The sequence below is a fragment of the Podarcis cretensis genome (assembly GCF_951804945.1).
Source record: "Podarcis cretensis genome assembly, chromosome: 3".
NCBI classification, from domain to species: Eukaryota; Metazoa; Chordata; class Lepidosauria; order Squamata; family Lacertidae; genus Podarcis; species Podarcis cretensis.
In genome coordinates this window covers 32272402-32295236 of record NC_137172.1, presented here as the reverse complement: position 1 = coordinate 32295236, position 22835 = coordinate 32272402, and the positions used below count along the sequence as shown (strand labels likewise).

Here is a 22835-nt window from a genome sequence, read left to right as displayed (position 1 = left end):
TTGTTCTGAGTAGTGCCTCCCATTCTGACGTGTGGAAGGAGGGAGGAGCATTACTTTCTGTTGTTCTCTCTTTGTCTCTGAAAGAGACGGACGCCATGAATGCTAGCAGTCCAGGAGAATCTGAGAAATGCTGAGCTGTAAATACTTTGCTGCAATAAAGAACTGATAAAATTTGGACACACAGGTGCTTGGTGTGTTTGGATCTGAAGCAGACTGCAACGGTTTTTGTTCCGCTGTGTTTTTACTCTGCAAGGCGAAACCGGAGAGAAGCAGGTTTGCGCAGCTCGGCTGGGAAGTGTGCCGGACCGCAATAAACTGAGGCTAATTGGGGCTATAAAGTAATTAGCCAATTAAGATCTTATCACACATAGTCGTTAATCCAAGCTCTTTGGAAATTTGCTCTGTGTAGCACCTCAGTGGACTTGCATCTGCAAGAGAATGCAGCTTAGAAGCAGCTTAGACGCAGCTCACAATCATTTATTTTTTTATTAACATAAAAGTAGGAAGTGCATGACCCAGGCTAGAAATCACACCTGGGTCCCACCCTTATTTTCAGCCAGGCATAACCTGTTCCCCACCTTCCCTCCAAACCAGATGGATACACTAACAGTGCAATCCTATATGCATGTGCTCAGAAGTAAGGCCCACTGAGTTCAGCAGGGTTTACTTCCAGGGTACAAGACTGCAGCCCAACAGTGCAATTTTATGCATATCTACTCAGAAGTAAGTCCCGTTTAATTCTGTGGAGTTTATTCGAAGGTGTGTGTGGCATTTTGTGAGGCACTATTCAGCTATTGATCCAACCATTCACAGAAAGAGCTACCCATTCAGTGTATGTGTATCATTCACAACAACAAAATGTATTTTAAGAAAATATTGTTATTATTTTACTTCAAGCTGCCCCCAAAAGAAGATTCTGATTATTGCCTTGTTTAATAAAGTTACTAGAGAAGCTACCTTACCAAGGCAATTGTTGCCATACTGCTAACTCAACTTTGCAGTGATTTACAAGAGAAAGATGAAATTTTAGTCAACTGGGTGATGGTTGCATACAGCAGACTTGCCATGTGGAGGGACCTAAGGGGGACCCCATATGGTAGCTGCACCAACATTTCAGAGTTTCAAGCCAATAGTATGTACTGGGATTCAATCAATTGCTTTTTATCTTTAACCAAAGCAAAATATTCTGAATGAGCTAAGTTTCTATTGCTACCACCTCACTGAGGTCAATGGGACGGCTTTCCAATTTCTACCTGATCCAATGGGAGTTGGCTTACCATTCACATTTAGCTGTACAGCATAATCCTATGCATTGTTTATTTTGGGGATGTGACATTCGCTCCCGAGTAAGCGTGCACAGTATTGCAGATTTATGGTGGTTCCAGGTACAGGCTTAATATTGCAAACAGACCTTTAAGATACTACAAATGGGTCATTTAATCAAATTTCTCCCAGAAATCTACATTAAACAGGACAGGGGGGGATTTTTGATACTAACACAGTTATATGGATGCTACATAAAACCTGCATGCATGAGAAGTATTGATCCCACAATAAACACTCAACTGAAAGCCTTAGTCTGCAACCATATACCAACTTACCTGAGTAAGACCAACTGAACTCATTGGGGCATACTTCTGAATAAACATGCATAGGACTGTGCTGTTAGCCTATCTCCTCTTCATTGAAATCATGGGAAAAGAGTTACTTCCACCACCAGGTTATTTACTGCAGTCTCTCCTTCCTTTCAGGGCAGGCAGCAGAATCCTGTTGAGATTTTTAGCTTGGCATGCTGGCTTGGCATACTGGCCACAGCAACAGTGCAACTGAAGAAACTGCCCCTTTTTCTGACCCACCTTAATTGTATATTTTTAAATGTAAGGGTGCACATCTTGAGTAACAAATTAGATTATATTTTATGCCAAAGAATTGTGGTTCAAAAAACTAAAGTACAAAATGAAAATCTATTCCATACAGAGCACCCTTAAGCATAATAGAAGTAAATTCCACTGAGTTCAGTGGGATTTAATCCCTAGTAAAGTGTTAGGGATTACAACTTTAAAGACAATAGCATGAAGTCTACACTCTCGGAGACACATAAAAAATATGTGTGCATAGAGGTTTTAGCGATTAAGCAGTCTACAAATTTTGTTAAATAAATAATATATATATAAGAAATGTGTGTATGTAGCAGACATACAGCAGACACATACAGCCCATATTGGCCAACCAAATTAGCACAATATCTCAGATGAAATTAGAAATCTTGTATACAAAAATTAATAATAATCACCATTTATTACTATGCTCTACAACATCTATTCAATATGCTTGTGGGGGGTGAATAGTCCCATTAACTTCAGGTTCTCTTGCACCATACACCTAAAACCACATGACAAGACTGCAGACTAAAGTAATGTGGTCCTTTTGCAGTCTGTATTGCAGAACATTCTGCCACACCATTCCTTCGTGTGTTATTAGTATTTTTCCTCCAGTAGAGGAAATATTATACTATATAGGATGCTTGACATAATTGTGTCATCATAAAAAACGGACTAGTACTATTGACTTTACCGTATCTGAATTGGTTCAGCATTGCTTGGACATGCTACTATAAATCACTGGAGGATCAACCACAAGAAAAGCCTTTAAATGAGAATGGCTGGGTGCATAATTTGAACATGTTTCTGCCAATGTGTTCTAATTGACAAGATGCATCTTTTCTTCCTCAGTCATGTGAACTGCAAAGAGCAATTTAGCCAGGTATTTCCCAGCTTGGGTCCAGCAACTGATTATACTCTGGGAGCAGAGAATCACACATCAAAACTTCACAGCAATCTTCTTGGTCAGTTTTTGTAGGCAGCCATCTTGCTTTACAAGCCCCTCTGTGGAAAAAGGGGTAAGGAACAAATCTTCCTCCTTTTGGGAGTTGCAGTTCTATGATAAAGTAATATGACAGAATCTTTTGCTCCCGTCACATGCAGATGAAGCCATATTTAATAGTCATATTTGTTTTGTTCATGCTGGGGAATTGGAAATCCCAAAGGATGTAAAACACAGAATGGTAAGCAGGAGAAGCAGTTTGTTCAGCCCTCTATTACTTTCAAATTTTTCAACTTCTTCTAATGATTTCCCCCCTTTTTACATCCAGTATGGTGGTTGGGTTCAAAACTTGCATTTATTTGTGGTGCTTCATATAGCAAGCGTGACTGCAGACCAGCTTGTCTTTAATGTCTACCCTTTGTAGTTTCCAGTCTTTAACGCCTTCTTTGAATTAGGAAGTCACTAAAGAGTAGATCATGCTGTATATAAAGAGAAAAGGTACAGTATGAAAGGATCCCTTTGAATATTGCAGCACCTCGTTTAGCTTCCTAACTCTTTCCCCTTATGCTGACTCTGAAGTCCCATTTCCTTCCTTGCTCTGTATGTGAAACCTGCTCCTTTTTGGCAACTCCATATTATATCTAAGTTATGATGGATTTACAAGGAGAATGGGAAAACATGCAGGATATTTTTATTTTTACTGTTTCCCCAGTGATTTCCAAGACATGCCTGAAATTCTGCTTTGTCTGATACTAAGAAGAAACCTTTTGCAATTTTGATCTTTGAAATTTCTGCCGGCAATTCCCTGAAGTACGGGCAGGATTTCTATTTAAATGTTGCTGCTTTTCCCCTCCCCCGCCCTTTTCCTTGCGATGCAAGAAAAATGAAGATTAATGAGAGGGGTTTTTTTCTTTGGAAAAGAGCCATAAATAATGTAATTCTGGTCATAGCTAAACAGTGGAGTCCTTTTAAATACACACAAACTCACACCTAATTAAAGACTATTGCTTTGTAGAACACTTCTAAGGAAACACACTGATATGCTCCAGCAGCAGCCAAATTAGACATGAGCAGACCTCTGTGTGCAGTTTTTTGTTTTTATACTTTATAAAACCATATTTTATATTAAAACATCACAGTTGGAGCTCAGGACAACATACATGGTGTTCTGAGGTGGCATCCCAACTGACCAAACCCAGACCCAAGTTGCTTCACAAGATTGCTAAATCACGTACCTTCAGATATGTCCAAAGAGGAACGTTTCAGTAGGAGATGGGTCTGGTCTTAGCATCAAAAGGGACACCAGCCTGGTTGAGGTGGAAAATAACTTATTGTGTGGCAGGGGAGGGAAGGAACCTGTGCTCTGCAACCATTCACTCCTCCTGCTGTTTAAAAACTGATTGTGCTCTCTATTTTCTATATGTTTGGAGCAGATACTGGTACATGTTTAGAACACATGGATCTGTTGCCATCACCTCTGGTTCAGCCTCTCCGACAGGTAGCATGGTTCTTCTCTCAATCTATTAGCAATCTGGGCAGCGTTCTGCCATTCCACTTCCTGTTCCTTGAATTCGGTCCTCCTTGCATTGCCAAACACCCTCCTATGTCCCCATTTCAGAACAGTCAGCAGTTTACTTTATTCACTGTACTCTTTCCAAATTGATTTTAGTTATAAACAGTCTGCGGAGGTTAATGGCAGATTATATAATCTATAAAAGGTATTGTTGCCAGAAAAGTGTTTTGCTGCTTTTATACATGGTAGCTTTCTCCAGGTAATGAAGCATGAGCACACATCCTAATGTATTAACAGCTCACAAAAGAAGTGTGTTAAGTCTGGTGGCACACAACTAAGGTAGGGCTGTGGCAGTGCAATGGATTAAGAGGCAAAAACAGCTTCTTAGGCTGTGTACATGTTACTATCTTAAACCCTAACTAGGTTATTCATTTTCTCAGTTTGGATCAGAGCTAGTTGGGTGAGGGAAAATGCGTCAAAATGCAGTATTTCATAAGAAGCAAGCAGGGCAGATACAGGATAGATATAGATCTATACAACATTTCCCTAACCAGTGGTGGATGCAGATTAAATGGGAGTGGGTATGCAGCCCCAGAAACACTGCTCTACCTCCTTTATGGCACTTCAAAGCTTCATTGGCTAGATCCTAAATGTGCCCAAGAAAATGAACTAATACCTTCATGAAATGGGCAAATTAAGGTCACTGCTGCCTCAGAGAAGGAGCTTTAATGCAACACATGTTCTAATGGTCTTTCATTAGCTCTTATATCTACGGCGGGGGGGGGGAATCTCTCATTCTGAAGCATACCATCAGTTTCTATATATATAATCTCAAAGTACTGGAAATCCCTCGCTTACAAACACACCCTGAAAATTGCTAGCTTCCTTCCATTACGGTCACTTGAGTGTGCCCAGTGGTTTTACAGTACTCTGTGTGTGTCACTCTGCGATGACTCAAAAATAGGAGCAGAAATTGGTACAAGATGTACCAGGGAAGGAAGAAAATGTTAAAATGTATAGACTGCTACACAAAATAGTTACTCATTTATTGTTGCGCTACACCTTAATAGAGTATCAGAGGTTTGCACAAAGAACCTGAAAGCCTCAGCAAACAGTATTACCCTGCCTGTTCTTTGTTAAGTGTTGTTCTTAGTTGCAATAACTATAAATCTTCCCTAGCCTCCGTCCACCCACAATCACTCTACCCTCTAAAGCAGGTGTGGGGAAATCAGTGGCCCTCCAGTCCACCCTCTAAGACAGGGATGTGGGCCTCCAAGATGGACAATGAGAGCTGTACTCAAACAACATCTGGAGCACCAAGATTTGCCCACCTTTCCTCTAAGGTCTTTACCAGTCTCCTTGAGGGGAGTGAGACCAAGCTTACCAGTAAAGATAGTAGAAGAAGGAGAGGAGATAGAAAGCTAGTTTACACCAGGCTTCTCTTTGGCAGTAGATCAAGGTGTCTGCATTCATTACTGCAGGAGGATCATATGCTAGCTCCGTACTGTCTGCTGGACAGTGGAAATACCTGAAAAAGAAAAGGCAACACCTGGTGAAGGAAAAGCCTATACACAAGCCATTTGTCATGAGAAGCTAGGGCCTGTGGGATATTTAAAAGGCAGTCAAGCCAACAATTCATGTGTTGCTAGATAGGCACATGATAGGAGCTGAAGCTGACAGTTTTCCTGTAAGTTTGCTAGACAGGACTCTGTGAGAGACACGCCCCCTGTGCACTGACACGGGGAGGGCGTAACTATCCTGCCTGCCAGGCCATGCTCTCTTCCTCTTTCTACTCTGCCAACAATGTAGAACGGGGGTCAGCAACCTTTTTCAGCCGTGGGCCGGTCCACTATCCCTCAGACCATGTGGTGGGCCGAACTATAATTTTTTTTTTTGGGGGGGGGGAATGAACGAATTCCCAAGCCCCACAATTAACCCAGAGATGCATTTTAAGTAAAGGCACACATTCTACTCATGTAAAAATACCAGGCAGGCCCCACAAATAACCCAGAGATGCATTTTAAATAAAAGGACACATTCTACCATGTAAAAACACGCTGATTCCCGGACCGTCCACGGGCCAGATTGAGAAGGCGATTGGGCCTTAGCGGATGTTCTACATCGGGGTAGGCAACCTAAGTCTGAGCTCCAAGCTCAGACTCCATTTTAAGCTAGACTTAAGTATATCTTCGTAATTGAACTACCATTTTAAGCCTGCCTGAACAAAGCTGCTGTATCTGTTACTCTTCAACAAGTACTCCAAGTGGGCAATTTTTTACCTTTTACAAGACTATTTGTGTGATTATTGTTCTAAAGGAGAGAAAAGGGGGAAATATCAGGAGAATCCAGTCTGCCTTCAAAGCCTCCTGGATTACTAAAACCAAAAGGCTAAAACTAGCCTATCTAAGCTTCTCTGGAAGTGACAGATGCAGCAAGGGAAACAATGAACTTCCAAACAGGAATATGACTTACCTCCAGAAGTGATAGAAAAGCAGAGGAATATTCAAGCCAAGGGTCAGCCATTCTTGAGCACACAGAAACATTATACAGAAAAGGCTATGGATCGAATATTCTGGCAATACTAGCTGGGAATAGGGAAAAGAAAACAGAAAGGATTGTTCAGTTGTTGGATATAACTCTAAGTTGTTGTTTTTGTTGTTGTTTAAACCACCTTAGGGACGCAGGTGGCGCTGTGGGTTAAAGCCTCAGCGCCTAGGACTTGCCGATTGAAAGGTCGGCGGTTCGAATCCCTGCGGCGGGGTGCGCTCCCGCTGCTCGGTCCCAGCGCCTGCCAACCTAGCAGTTCGAAAGCACCTCCGGGTGCAAGTAGATAAATAGGGACCGCTTACCAGCGGGAAGGTAAACGGCGTTTCCGTGTGCGGCTCTGGCTCGCCAGAGCAGCGATGTCACGCTGGCCACGTGACCCGGAAGTGTCTCCGGACAGCGCTGGCCCCTGGCCTCTTAAGTGAGATGGGCGCACAACCCCAGAGTCTGTCAAGACTGGCCCGTACGGGCAGGGGTACCTTTACCTTTAAACCACCTTGCCAGAAAATGAGCCACACCTACAAATCTCACACTCTGCTACACCATCTGCCAAGGCCTGTTTGGGTGATGAAAGACAATGATTCTTGGGATCCTGAGCAAGAGAATTCCTGGAACCAGCCTACGCCTCCCTCTACTTGTACTAAGAAGTTATTTAGCCATTTGAAAAGTACCTGGGGGGAAAATCCAAGATTATCTGCTGTGCTTTGTGTGGGAGACTGACAAGTCATTGGTGTGTGCATGTGCTTGAGAATGAATAATTAGGAAGTTTTCAACATTTACAGTTTCCTATACAAGAATGAGGTGGATATCTGGAGAAGGCAGAAATTAAATATTACTCCTTTTCTCAATAAAAAGTAATACTTTTTGAGACCTTAACAAAATTCAAAAGCAGAACTGGTATCTATAATGTAGTTGCAAAACTCTAGCATAATGTACATGGTATGCCAACTTTGCATTTATTTACTTGAGGCATTTATGCCACAGCCTTTAGCAAAAAAAAAAGACTATCAGAGGGACTTAAAATTCAGTACTAAGTATTTAGCCCACAGACAGAATATAGTGTGGGAAGTCTGTATCAGAGCCTGAGGAATAGATTTGAAGCAGAATGCATTCCATATCCTCTTCCCATGTTGTCCATGAAAGACAGAAATCAACTATTGGCCAATTGTAGTAATGGATAGTAAAAGTGAATTTGCAAATGCACTCCAACCTGCCTGTGTTGTAAGCATTTTTTCACATTTAAAATTTTCTCTGTATGCACACATTCATTCATTCTCTGTCTGTATGTTGATGGCATCTGTCTGTCTCGGAAGACAATGGAGGAGTGTACCTTTGGGGGTGAAGACAAATTGTTGGGCAGTTGCCCAATGCAGGAGAGACATGTTTTGTTGCAGCTGGAGCAGATGAAGGCATCCATTTGTGCTGCTGCAGTGTGTATGGCCACAATTAACATGTGCTATTTCCCTCACCGTCAACCCTCTCTTAACTCTGTGAAAAAACCTTGTCTGTTCTATTGATGCCTCATTAGTTTCATTGTTGTGTTAAATTCAAGTATTACTATCTATACTTGCGCTGGTGCAACTATTCAGGTCAGGCCCTTTCGAAGAAGCAGAGTAGGGGAAATGCTGAAGAAAAGGTCAATGACTTGCCCTGACTTTATCAGCTTCCACCAGATACTAGGAACCAGGCATTGGTGAAAATTGGCAAGGCTACCTTATTAGTTTCACTAGATAGGAGAGATGGGGGAACATGGTAAACAAAACAGCAGTGGAGTAGACAAACAGGAAAGTTATTGATTGGATCCTTAATCCTTCCTGGTTTGTCTTTTGGTCCCAGTTTACACACTGGTCTCAGCTGCTGGCTTTGTCTCTTGACTCTGATCTCCTGGTGCAATTCTTGGCTCGTGGGTCAGCTCAGACCACTGCCTAGAGCTCAGGCCTGACAGGGCCTGATCCCTTACCCAGTTATGTCAAGACAGATTTCCATACTTTGCAGTGCGCACAGCATTAGTTTATGTCTGAGACACAAGCACTTAGCATGAGGGAACCTGGGCTGCTGGCCAACCATTAAGGTTTGGATAAACAATGTATGACCTGACTTAGCCTCACATGGAAGTGTTGTGTGTAGCAAATCCTACAGTCTGTCACAAGTGGCCTTCCAGTAGTATATTCCACACATCAGACAAATGGTGAGGCCATAAAGAGCATTTTTAAAAGCCAATCTTCAGACTCCTCTTTCTCTCAGAGACCTCTGAAGCCTGCCTCTAAGAGCTATTTCAAACATTATACAGGCAAAAACCAATTGACACATCAGATTGATGCTCAGTCACACAAGGCGCCAAACCCAGAAGTGACTTGAAAACACCAGACCAAAAAAAGCCAGACGAAAACAAACCTATATACAGGAAAAATTTGGAATATTTAATGTGATTTGATTGGACTGTTAAAATGGAAAATTTAATAAAAAAAAATTTAAATATATACAGGAAAAACCCCATTTATGTGGGTTCAATATGTGCATGACTGCATACATGGGCATCACATGCTGAACCTGGAAGTGACCTGAAAACATCACAAAATCATCACCAAAACGGGTGGGGAGCAGTGAGAGCAGAACTGGATGTTTGCAGGCTTTTAAAATTGTGTTTCAAATATAAACAATTTCACTTAAACACGCAGTGCCTTGCAACGCAACCTCAACGTAAATAGGGGGTTGCCTTTCTCACAAATAAAACTGAGCAGTGTACAAAATGATACAGTTTTATGTAATCTAGCTAGAAAGCCTTTAAAATGGCCTCTAATGAAATAACTTTTCAAATTCTCTTTTCTTCCTCAAAGGGTCATCTTTTACTATTATCATGTCTACAGCATATTAGCCCACGGCAGTGGTTTAAAGGGGCAGGAATCTAATATCCCGCAATGTCAAATACTCTCTCCAAATGACTGTTTTTATTATTTTTTTATAGTGTTCTTTGATACTATGATTTTATTTCCATCCTGCCATTTTCTGAAGAGTTCGGAATGAGCAATAGAATGTTAAATACAACTTAATAGGATGTCTTAATGGTGGGGGAGTCCATCTGTTGAAATCTATTGCAATCACTGCTAATACCTTTAAATGTTGGGTTACTTCATTTGATAGATGCCCACCATTTTAACGCTTTTTATCCGTGACCACAATTAATCTTTCTTGCTAAGAAGGTTGTAACTATGCAATAAAGGAAAAGGAAAGTTCAGTGGTGATAAGTTATTACCAGTGCCTGGACCCTGTACTGTGAAACTGCCATGATTTGTGAAAGATATAACATACTGAAGATGCGCTCAACGAAAAGAAAATAGACACAATGTGATCAGAATGGTGGCAGACGCAGCAGTGTTAATAGTACCTACAAAGCAAGTTCTTTCAAAGAAAATTTATACCAAACGAAGCCTAGGGCTGTGTCCATGCACCTCCACATTTCTTATCCACGCTAGTGGGTGATGTTAGTGGGGTATTTTCATACTGGATGTTGTTGTTCCCTCTCCTCAATTAGTAAAGGATCCCTGGATGGTTACCGTAAGTTCAGTCAAAGGTGACTATGGGGTTGCAGCGCTCATCTCGCTTTCAGGCCGAGGGAGCCGGCGTTTGTCCCCAGACAGCTTTCCTGGTCATGTGGCCAGCATGACTAAACCGCTTCTGGCACAATGAAACACTGTGACAGAAACCAGTGATAGTCAATGGCTTAATGGAGGACTCTGAAGGCCCCCAGGGCCAGTGTTCCCCACCTGCCTTAGTCTATCACTTGCTCTATTACACCACACTGCCCATTCCCTGTTGGAAAAGGTGCAGAGAAGAACCAAGTCTTCTCCAAGGTGATGCTTGGAGGGATATACTCAAGGCAAAAGGAACACCGTGACAGAAACCAGAGTGCACGAAAACACTATTTACCTTCCCACCACAACAGTACCTATTTATCTCCTTGAACTGGCATGCTTTCAAACTGCTAGGTTGGCAGGAACTGAGACAGAGCAAATTCAATCCGCCCGACTTTCTGATTGGCAAGCCCAAGAGGCTCAGTGGTTTAAGACCACAGCATCCCTTCCCTTAATTAGTACCTCCCCGCTCACCATAAATTCCAAAAACCTGAGGTCTGTTGTGAGCATAGACACAGGTATTTGTTCAGCTGTGTGCACAGCTTTTTTTCTAAAAGATAACGTTTAGAATGTAAGTCTTCTTTTAAACCAGATCTGCACAAAAGAGCAGGGATTTAAAAAAAAAAAAAAAATATGTGTATGTCACTCCAAGCCAGAAAATCTGAGATATGGTGTGGGCATTCAAACAAGTATAGGTTTGTGTTAGGGTGCGCAACAACATTCCTACCTGAGCTGGCAGAGGCAGTCTCAAAGGCGGTCTTGGAGAAGCCACACACAGTGGTGATGGATTACTTAGTATTTACACTGAACCACTTCATCTGGTCAAGCTCAGGATTATATACACAGTACCTCAGGGTCCAACACATGTGGCACATCATAGCCATGATCTGGCGTTTGCCACTGAGCAAATCACAACGTTTTGCAGAACTGTGGAGAACTGAGTTTAGGATTGGTTCCCAGGTGAGCTCTGAACAATTAAATAGGTCAGACCAGGCATTGGCAAACTCGGCCCTCCATATGTTTTGGGACTACAACTCCCAGCATCCCTAGCTAACAGGACCAGTAGTCAGGGATGATGGGAGTTGTAGTCCCAAAAACATCTGGAGGGCTGAGTTTGCCTATGCTTGAGTCAGACAGTAGTGGAGCACAAGTGGCACATATCTGGTACTGAGTATGACTGAACCCAGGTAAGAACAATCATATCTAACATATAGCAGTGATGGTGGCAAATAAATCCAGCTTCTTTACCATTCATTACCATCATGAGATCCCAAGAGAATGAAACCCAGCTTTCCCAATAAGGCTCAGACCCGCTTCTTGAACCAATCTTGAAGAAGGCATGTGAATGCCACCTTAAGAATCAGCAGAAAATGAGTAATAACCTCCCTCAGACCATCTATGGACCATCAATTTCCTCAGCTATTTTTTTAGTTGGCATTTCAACTCTTTCTACTCACATATGGTAACACTGCAGGAGGACAAGCCAATTAGTGAACGACATTTTAAGTCTTCATCATCTCTTTCTGGAAAGTGAAAATATCTACAAAATATCCCTGTGGAAATCTGTGATCTGCTGTGATTTGTTCTACATTGCTTACTAAAACAGATAATGTGAAATTTTATCCCCCAGCCCATGAAAAATCCTTACAGGACAGGAAGGAACCATGATTTTCAGAGCAAGGAAATAATTGAATTTCACTTTGGGTTTCCTCTTAGAGCTGAACGACTGTTAGCTGGGGCTCATTGAGAAATATCAGCTGCTAAAGGAACACCTCTGTGAGGATAACAGCCAATTACCCTATTTAACAGCTATTAAGTGGTGCTAATTGCAAGCTCTAGACCACAAGCAGGATAGGTTTAGAGCAAGCAAGGGGAAGCAAAAGAAACCGGATGATACGAGCAAGTAGCAGCACTTTAAAAATGTGTGCACTGAATTGGAATAAGCACCCAGCTGGGATGCACATGGTGGCAGCTCCTTTCTTATGTTGTAGACCTTAAAATGCTTGGGAACATTGCATGTGCACCGTTAAAACAAACCTACAACCACCACAGCAAATAGAGACTAAAAAACAAATGTGGACCATCTTCACCTATATCAATGTTAAGAGATGGGACATCCATCGAAGAAAAGAGGGACCTTTCCCCATATATGGTGGGCATGCTTAAAAGAAAACATGGCTTTCACAGACAATTCTTGGCAGCAGTTTCAAGATATCAGATCCAAGTTCCACTGGACCCTTTTTTTCAAAATGGATCATTCCAGTTAAATACTCTATGTGTGGTACAAAAATGTATTAAGTACCTACTGAATAGGGGAATAGTTGCTGGAAACATATTGCACTAGTACTCCATCATCAGCACTGATTTGTTTTTCAGACAGAATTTAAGGCACGGAACCTAATTTTTATCCATGAAGTTTATTAACTGCTTCCCACCAAGGTCCCTAAGTAACCTTTAAAATCAACGAAGTGCACTTATTTAAAATTGCACCCAGGCATTGCATTCAACTAGTATTGGTACCGGGGGGGGGGGGGGGTACTTGGTGTCTGCCACACAGAATATTTTTTTTTTAGAGATTTGCCAGAGCCAAACCGAAGCATTTTTAGAAGCGGTGTAATTTTTTTTTGTAAGAGGTGTTTTTTTGGAGCCTAAGCTGAATGGGAATTGGAATATTTTGCATTTGTTTTGTTTATTTTATATAGGTTTTCAAACCACTGCTATCCCTGCCACAAAGCTTTGGGACGGTCTTGGCTACATGCATAAAGAAACGCTACTGCTTTGATGGATCACAGCCACACAGAAGAACTTCAATATTACAGCACAGCATACAGCTATATTTCAGTTAAGTACTTTTCTGAGCGTGACCCACTAAACTCTGAATAGACAAGCAAATATATCTATAGCTCTATATCTGTAGCTTGATAGCTCTAGCTACAGCTCTAGCTCTACGTAATGGCTGGTGCAGTAGGGTAGAGCAACAGAGCTGCCCTTCTGACACCTGCATTACTATAGCTTACGTGGATAGGGCAGGGCAGGTTGGTAGTAAGGTTGCAGCTGTGAAGATGCATTGGAAGGAATGCACATGGCTCTGACCTGGCCGCTACCCTGCACCACCAAGGTAAGTGGCAGCAATGAGGGTGTTGAGGGAGTGAATCCTCAGCTCCACCCCACTCCACCTGCCCTTCCCTTTCTGCCCGACTACATAACCCTCTGAATTCTCCTGGTTAACTCTCACACTTTTCTCTCCCTCCGCTCTACTTCATTGCCTTCTCTATTTGCATGAACACATATCAGCAATCCTATGTTACTCTTTCTTTCCATACAGATAATTTTGCACTGCAGCCCTATTTCTCATTCCCTCTTCTCTTTCGGTAGCACCGACCTATCAGCACCACCTCTACTGCTATTCCAGTTTGTCTGTTTATTTACCAGATAAATCTCCCTGTACCCCCATCTTTCAGATACCTTCCTCTACTTTATATTCCTCCATACCAGGCATCCCCAAACTCGCCCCTGCAGCTGTTTTGGGACTACAACTCCCATCATCCCTAGCTAACAGGACCAGTGGTGGGGGATGATGGAAACTGTAGTCCCAAAACAGTTGGAGGGTGAGTTTGGGGATGCCTGCTCCATACCAAAGTCTTTCTGCACTCATATTCTCTATTTCTACCCCCACATACACACTTCACAGCTGTTCTCTGTCCTTCACAGATATCTCAGCACTTCCATCTCTGCTACTCTCATTCTCTCTATGGTGCTCCTAGCTTACTGGACCACCTCAAAATATATTCTTAAAATATGGAGATATTAAGTGTCCAGAACAGACAAAAAGGATGGATTTTCAGTTCCACATCTGAAATCCATTCCATCTGAGTAGTCACATTATAATTCCTTGCAAGGCAGCAAAAGAGTTACCACTAAGCTTAGCTTTAATTAATGCCTATTTCCCTGCTGAAAGTGATCTGTTTGAGACCCATCTCTCTTTGATGTCATGCTAAGAACTAAAGCTTGCAGATTGTGACATCTTTGCATGAACTTCAGACCAAACCAGGTTCACAAGGACACACAACTGCCAAGTGAGTGCTATAAAACTAGATAGCAGTGATGATGATTGCACTAAACTTCCCTGAAATATGTCTTTAATACTTTTTTTTAATGAGCCACAAGCTAGGTTAACTTTTCTAATGCATGTGATTTACAAGTAATTACGTTATTTATCTCTTTAGTTGTACAGAGAATCAGTCAAATTATTTGAAAAGAAACAATTCCCATCATTATTGCGTTTTCTCTCTGAACAGCATAGGGTATAATTACATTTTTGCCAGTAAAGAACTGTCACAAATTACCACTTCACAGGAAATCACTAGCACCTTCTCGCTATTTCTTGTCAGAAAGTACCACAGGCTCTCAACAACCTCTAACCAACTTGTTGGAAATTATTATACAGTATATTGTTTTGTCATTTCTAACGGAGATGGGGCAACTCTCCTAACCAAATTCAAGGAACGTTTGAGGGCCTCCTTCTCTTCTAGGTAACCTTTTAATGGCCACATTGCAATGGTGGGTGGGGCCAGAGGCAAAAGTGTTTAGAGCAGAGATTTTCAACCTTTTGAGTCCATGGCTCCCATGACTGTTAAGTTGTGGGTGAACATATCAGACGACACAGCGATTCTTCAGACAGCTCTTGTTTATTCACAGCCCAGAACAGAATTGAACTGAAGGGTTCAGTCAGCCTGCTTATATAGAGCTCCACTACAATGCAACAGTAACAACTTTCTGTAACTATCCAATCACTGAACGTCACTTTCCATTCCTTATTTGCATATGTGGACCTGAGTGAAAACTATCTACAGTATCCCCCTGCTAGCCCAGGGTGAGAACTTCAGTACATAACAGTGACCAACTGCATTCTTTCTGCAGCACCACCGTGGGGCTCAGAAGCCCAGTTATGTCACCCCTTGCCTCCAGAGCCGGCAGACCCTCACCCCTTTTCAAGCACCCTCCCTTGTGGAATGTTCCCTCAGCATCCTCTCCTCTCCCCTCTCCTTGGGAGTCCTCCGGGCAGCCACTGCTGCTCCCCCTGGTCTCTGAGTTGCTCCCCCTGCCCCAAAGAGAGGTGCCTCCTCAAACTGCCCCACAGGGGCCTGGGAAGCACCTCCTGGCCAGCTCCAGAAACATCATTCGCCTGGGGAACTTGTAGCCAGAGCTGCTGCAACAAACAGCCATGTACGCCTTTGGGATGCAGCTATGCGAGAGGGCTGAGCAGGGAGGGAAGGAAAGAGGGAGAGAGGCCAGTGTTGCTCACAGCACCCCTGACCATCATTCAAGGCACCCCAGGGTGCCATGGCACACTGGTTGAAAACCACTGGTTTAGAGCAATGCATGTAGTTGTTAGCTATGTACAGTAGACTAGTTTCTACACACACTCAAACATTCCTCTCTTTCCTCCATCTAGGCAAGCAGGAGGCATACATTAGAGATCAAAAACACATTCCAGCCAGGCAAAAAATACTCAAGGAGGGTGTGAAACAGGACCAGTATGGGGTGTAGCCTCGGGTGATTGTCAGTGGCTTAATGGAGGAACTTTGAGGGCCACATTCAGCCCCCAGGGCCAGTGTTCCCTACCTGCCTTAGTCTATCACTTGCTCTATTACACCACACTGCCCACTCCCTATTGGAAGAGGTGCAGAGAAGCACCAAGTCTTCGCCAAGAGATATACCCAAGGCAAAAGGAACCTTGATTCATACATTGTGAAGTACAATCATATCTTGGTTCTCAAACGGAATCTGTTCCAGAAGTCCGTTCGACTTCCGAAAACGTTCAAAAACCAAGGCGTGGCTTCCGATTGGCGGCAGGAGCTGCCTGCACTCAATCAGAAGCCACTTCGGACGTTCGACTTCCAAAAAACATTTGCAAACCGCAACACTCACTTCGGGGTTTGCAGCGTTCGGGAGCCAAAACGTTTGAGTCACGAGGCATTTGAGAACCAAGGTACGGCTGTAAACACTTTTTGCTGGCAATGAGATTAATTTTTGGACATGGGAAAGGAACTGGTTGCAAGGAAAATGATAAGGAAGAAGCTTCTGTAAGCTGATTTCTCCAAAGCCTTTCAAAAGCACTTTATTTCCCTCCACCTCTCTGTCTGCCACCATTATTATTATTATACCACCCTTCATCTGAGGATCACAGGGTAGTTTACAATATAAAAACACAAGAATACATACCATTGTAACAGACAAAGACAACACCTTCCTGCCTGCCCCCTGCCTGCCCACAGTTTAAAAGGCCATAGATTGTTTAATTATCCAAAGGCCTGGAAGAAGAAGGTTTTTGCCTGGCACCTAAAGATATGTAATGAGTCTCTCTGGCGAGAGCATTCCACGAGCGGGCAGCCACTGTGGAAAAGGTTGGTGCCCTCTGGGCCTCAGCCATATCATAGGGGCAGGAAGAGAGAGAACACCTCTTTTCAGTGACTCGTGCAACCTTGCAACAGGCTCTGCAGTTTACATAAACAGCAAATTGCTCCATTTCTCCTCTGACAAGTGAGGGACACTTTACAGAAATAGTCCAAAAATAAATGATTCATGAAAGAATAAAGGGGAAAGGATTTCCATGAACTAGCTAGAAGTTTTGTACTCAGTGTATTTTTAGCCCAATAGAAATTTTGTTCTCGGTGATAAAAATGTTAGGAACAGAAACAATGCCTTAATAGAACTTGTCTTCAGGACTTGAGTTCAGAGTTCACCCAGAATCATAGGCAATCTGGAAGTGTCTCAAGGGGCATCTAGTCCAACTTTCACAATAAGAAACAAGACTTCATTCTGTCTTCTTGGTAAAAATTCAAGCTCATCTCTTTCTGACTAAGGCTGCAAATCTATGCACACTAACCTGAGAGTCATTCCCAATGAAATCACTGGGGCTTACTTTTGAGTAGGCTTGTATAGGGTTGCACTGTAATGGAGGCAAGATGCTTCAGCTTGCTATAATTGTTTTGGATTTATTGGATTTTATTTTTGCTTACAGCCAGGACAGGACATGTTCTAGACAAGTACAGTAAAGAGCAAAACTCACAGAACTTAGTTTTCAGGGAATCTCAGTTTTCATTTTAAGAGAAGTAGGTTGCTAGCCCTCATGGCCCTCAAGATGAGCTTGAAAGCCATTTTTAACTGATTTACAAGCAACTGTATGCATGTCTACTCAAAAATAACTTCCATTGAGTCCAATAGGGCTTACTCCCCGGTAAGTGGGTAAAGGCAGTATCCTTAGATGTTTCTAGTTGATCAAAAAGCACCCCTATATGGGACACAGGTACTCAAACATTCTTTATCTATGCTATATTACCATGAAAATCTGATATTTTCCCCTTCTCATCAGAGTCTGAATGTCTTATTGATATGTCTGTTGTGAGGGCCATTAGCACAGAATAGGTCTGCCAACATGGAGCCTCCATATTCAATTTGAAGGCAAAGAGCAGTATGCTCTTTGTGTTATTACATTGTGATATGCTATTATGTTGTGAAGCACCCTGAGACCTGCGGCTATACAGATAATAATAATAATTTCAAAGTTTAAGAAAGCCACCATAAATTGAAAACCATTCACACACTCTTTAAATGTCTAACCAAGAAGAAAACTGAAGTGAAACTAAGCAGAAATATTCTGGTTCTTTTGCTTATAGCTGAACTGTTGTGTTTTTCCCAGAGCAGTTTTTTTAAAAGAAAAACACACCTTTCCAACACTTAAAAAAACAAAAAGCCTAAAAAAAACTGTCTGCTTATCTTCCTATAGCTTGCAATATGTTCTCAAGTTATTTCTAGGGCAAACAGACCCAAACAGCAAAGTATGAACTCACAATACAGGAAGAAAAATAAACAGGAAGAAAACAAGGGATATTATCTGGGCCATCATTAAGAGACTTGCTGTCAGGATTCAGGTCTCACACCTGGAACAGCAACACTCCAGGGATATGCTCTATTTTCATATTTCATTTAGCACCTGGAAGGGGGGGGGCAAAAAATAAGTTATTTGCAGTGCTGTAGTGCTTTCACCACCAGTCTGTCTATTCTGGGATATTCAAGTAGTTGCTGGGAGACTAGAGCAAATTTCTTACAACTAGTCAGTTTGCACATTATGCTAAACCAAACCGTGGCTTAGCTGGAGCATGTAAGCACAGGATTCCGAAGAAGAGATCGCAGCCACTTTGTTCCTACTGCTGTGTGGCTTAGTGTATTTTCTGAACCCGGGTTCATGGTTTGTTTCTTCCAGACAAACCACAAGCTGCAAACAAACCTTGGTTATAGCTTGTGGTTTGCCTGGAGCAAGTTAAGCATGAGACCACGGTATGGGTAAAAATTACATTGATATTTATATCATTGGCAGAGCTCTTACATGTACATTTATTTTCCTTTATAATGCACATCAGTATAATATATCCTTATATTGTTTCTGTTATAACATCAATATATTATATTACAATTTACTGTTGTATTTTAGAAAAATATGAATCCTCTTGAGGTTTAACCCTTCTTAATTATTGTTTTGTAAAATTGCTGTGAAAGAAACGTAAGATGCTTTACCGGCATTGCGTTTTAAATTAGTTTTTAAAGTGTATCAAACATTTCCACTGAAGATCAACAAATGTGCTTTAGGAGTACCTGTTCTCCAGTTTCCTCTATGCCACCAGAGTGGAAATTGCTGCATACTGGAAAGTGTAACCCTCCATCCATCATGAACACAAGGTACCATAGGATTAGGACAACTAATTCATGCAGCTAGGATTTCTAAGAACCTGACCACACCACAAGCTTGGTATCTTTACTGCTTGGTATTGCCGCTACCGAACTGACCTTCAGGAGGGGGAGGGATTGCGGGCTCACGTCCCCACCCACACTCCCGCGGGGCTGACGCCAGCCTCGCGGGAAGCAGGGAATTCCCTTAATTAGCATTCCCCGCAGCGTCAGCCAATCGGCTGGCGGCGGGGGCGGGCCGATCTAAGGCCACTTAAGGTCGGGGCGGCCCTGGCTCGCCCCTTTTCTCCGCTTCAGCAGCTGCGGTTTCCCACCCACCCGCCCTTTAGGTTTGCCCTTGACTTTGCTATGGGCTTCGGCTGGTCGCCGCAAGGGGCCTGGTAGGAGTTTTTCCATTTGGCTAATTGGCTGAAATTTTAAGCCACTTGGTTTTTTCGCCTACCTCATAGCAAAACGTCACAACTCCTTGGTTTTGGCGGTTAGGCATTGGCCGGGGTATTGTCATGCAAATGAGATTGGGGGGGGAGGAATGCCATCACCTCCCCCAAGGCTTGAAGGGTAGTTTGCTAAAGGACTCCGAGGGGCGTCGCCTCGTCCAAAACCTACGGAGGCTAGGGCCTAAAGCGCGCCCCTGAGCGGTAACCCCTTGGGGAGCGCCCAGGGATATGCATCTCGGGTGGCTCCCCCTGTTGGTGCTTAACCCTTCCCGGTTAGACCGGATAGTCTTAGGGGCCAATGCCTAAAGCCAATACCCCTCTTACCTGTAATCAATAAAGTTGTGGCCATTTTCGCCCATTAACCTAAATTCTTGTGTCCGGTGTCTTTATTTATTCCACCTGTGGGGGGGGGGGCGGGAATAGCCACGCAACCCTTTCTGGCAAATGCAGATGGCATCTAGGCAAATCCTGCACCACCTGACAAATACTACTGTCATACTGGCAGCCTGGACGCATGATGCAGCTAAGCAGGTCAAGGTCTGGTCAGTGCCTGGATGGGAACCACCTGGGAACCACATACCTGCTGCCTCAGGTTCCATGATGGAAGACAGGTGGGTTTGCAACTGAGTAAAATGAATATTAATTTCTAGTATTCTTCAGGAATCCATCTCTATTTTATATGTGTGAACTCATTATCATCCTTACAGTTTTACTTTAGTTTCTTGCAATTGATAATACAATGTGGGACATAGCTGTCAACTTTCCTTTTCTTGCGAGGAATCCTATTCGGAATAAGGGAATTTCCCTTTAAAAAAGGGAAACGTTGACAGCTATGATGTGGGGGCAGTTGCCTCTTTTAGTTTTCTTGTTATAATCAAAAATATAAAACATACAAAATCAAGGTGGTTTGTTTCTTTTTAACTGCCCATGAACTTCCTTTTTTATTAAAAAAAAATTAGAACTATTTACAAGTCTTGCATGGTTAGCAGCACAGCAAGTGGCTTAAATAGAAACCCTAAATATAGCTCTCACTTTGTCTCAAGCAGAGTTTGCCAGGCCATGCTATCTGTGCCATTGTCTCATAGGACATTTAAGCTATTAAAATATGAATTGAACGATTGCCTGAAGAACCGCAGCAAAGGGTTGCTTTTTTTTTTTTACAAGTGCTAGTAAGTCTTCACAATTCATCACTATTGCCTCTTGATGCGGATTTTGCTACTAATCACACTGTTGGAGGAGCCTTCTACAGGTTTCCTGTGGCCCATCCAATGAGTCAGACTCAGCAGTGTCATGATATAGAGGAGGTCTGAATGGGGAAAGCATTATCCGCTGTAAGAAAGATTGCAGGGAGTGAAAAGCCGCTAACAAGGCAGCCATCTTTGGACTCTAATGGTTGCAGGCAAAGTGCACTCACTCCATCTCTGTTACAATCACTGTCAATGGAGGGGACCCATGGTGGGCCATTTTCTGTTCTCATTATGTTTTTTGTCATGGGGTAATTCATCAAACCTAAGAATATTTCCTGCACTCTGTTCAGTAAAATTGCCAGAATGCATCTTCCTACTGCCAGGACTTCAAATAGCTTCACCTCTACTAGATGATAATCCAGGGCAGGTATAAGAGTGAAACTGGGAGCACAAGGAAAACTTGTTCCACATAGAATCACCGAATAGGGAGAGTTGGGAGGGACCGCGGGGGTCATCTAGTCCAACCCCCTGCAATGCGTGAATCTCAGCTGAAGCATCCATGACAGATGGTCATTCAACCTCTGCTTAAAAACCTCCAAGGAAGGAGAGTCCACAACCTCCCGAGAGAAACCGTTCCACCATTGAACTGCTCTTACTGTCAGAAAGTTCTTTCTGATGTTTGGTTGGAATCTCTTTTCCTGCAACTTGAAGCCATTGTTTTGAGTCCTACGTTCCAGAGCAGGAGAAAACAAGCTTGCTCCATCTTCCATGTGACAGCCCTTTAGATATTGGAAGACGGCTATCATAACTCCTCTCCGTCTCCTCTTATCCAGGCTAAATATATGCAACTCCATCCACCATTCCTCATAAGAAAGCACAGGAGCATTTGTCAAAAGCACAGGATCATATCCAATATTGTGTGAGTAGAAGGCAAGCTTGTCCAATGGATGTTTCCCTCCCCTCCTTCCCCCAAAAGCCTCTGCAGAGGGTGGGACAAAGCCTTTGTCTTTGAGATTAAGCAGATCAGTTTCCTGACCAATTATTTTAAAATTTATGGTATTTTCAGTGTATTTCTAAACATATTGCGAACCCAGAGGCTTTCAAATAGGACTGGGTGCACTTTTAAATAAATCAAAATAAAAAAATTCCTTCCAGTAGCACCTTAAAGACCAACTTATATCTAAGAATTTTAAATAAATATAGTTACACAGAAGTAGAACTCTCTGAAGTCTGGAGGAATTACTTCTGAGTAAGAATACTGAGTATTAGGACCCTTCCAGACTGGTATTATAACTGCAGGTATATCCTGAAACCTGTTACTGACTCATTAGTGCAATAAAGGTGTCTTTATTCAGTTTCATTAATTGTTCTGCAATGCGTCCCCTGAAGCTACCTCATCATTGCTATCTGAAGGGCAATAGAACAACAAAAGCAGGACACCCCCCCCAAATATTTGTGATATGAAAAGTTGTGGCATTTCAGAAGGAAGTTACAGGATATGCACTGATTGGAAACTTTTGCAGGCACAAATAGTATTGAAAGTGGGATTGCCTGTGATTGCCCCATAAGAACAAACCAAAATAAATGTGCAATACAAAAGACACCTGGAGGGGTCCTTACATTGCTAGTCCCATCTAACCACACACATAAAGAGCATGGAGAACCTTGGCCTCCAAGTAAGTATCAACAGTACAGTCAGTTATGCGGGAGTTCTTGCCATCCAATGTGACTAGTCAGTAAAATTTTACAATTCCTATTCAGCCCTTTCTAAATTAAGAAGCAGGTTGACCTAAGTTAGTCAGCAGCAACAACAATGATTTGCAGAGGTAATCAAGGAAGGACTATAAATTCTATTTGTGGCTTTAAGACCAGCTCAGCTGCTCATTTTCTAAGAATGTTAAACCAAAGGCCCGTCTGGTCCAGCATTCTGTTGACCACAGAAGCCAAGAAG

At 42.6% G+C, this 22835-nt stretch overlaps 1 protein-coding gene across 2 annotated transcripts in view; it reads right to left on the bottom strand.

The window, feature by feature from the left end:
- Positions 1–2279: 2279 nt before the first annotated feature.
- The window catches only part of CNIH3 (cornichon family AMPA receptor auxiliary protein 3), a 57594-nt gene continuing 37038 nt past the window's right edge, over positions 2280–22835 (bottom strand). Inside the window, exons 4-7 of one of the 2 annotated variants that reach the window (XM_079971143.1) lie at positions 6809–6921; positions 5721–5864; positions 4059–4130; positions 2280–3302 (exon numbers count right to left, since the gene is read on the bottom strand). In XM_079971143.1, the coding sequence (XP_079827269.1) occupies positions 4061–4130; positions 5721–5864; positions 6809–6921 (327 nt within the window). In that variant the 3' untranslated portion in view covers positions 2280–3302; positions 4059–4060. The remainder of the gene's footprint in view (positions 3303–4058; positions 4131–5720; positions 5865–6808; positions 6922–22835) is intronic. The other variant, XM_079971144.1, reaches the window with a different exon arrangement.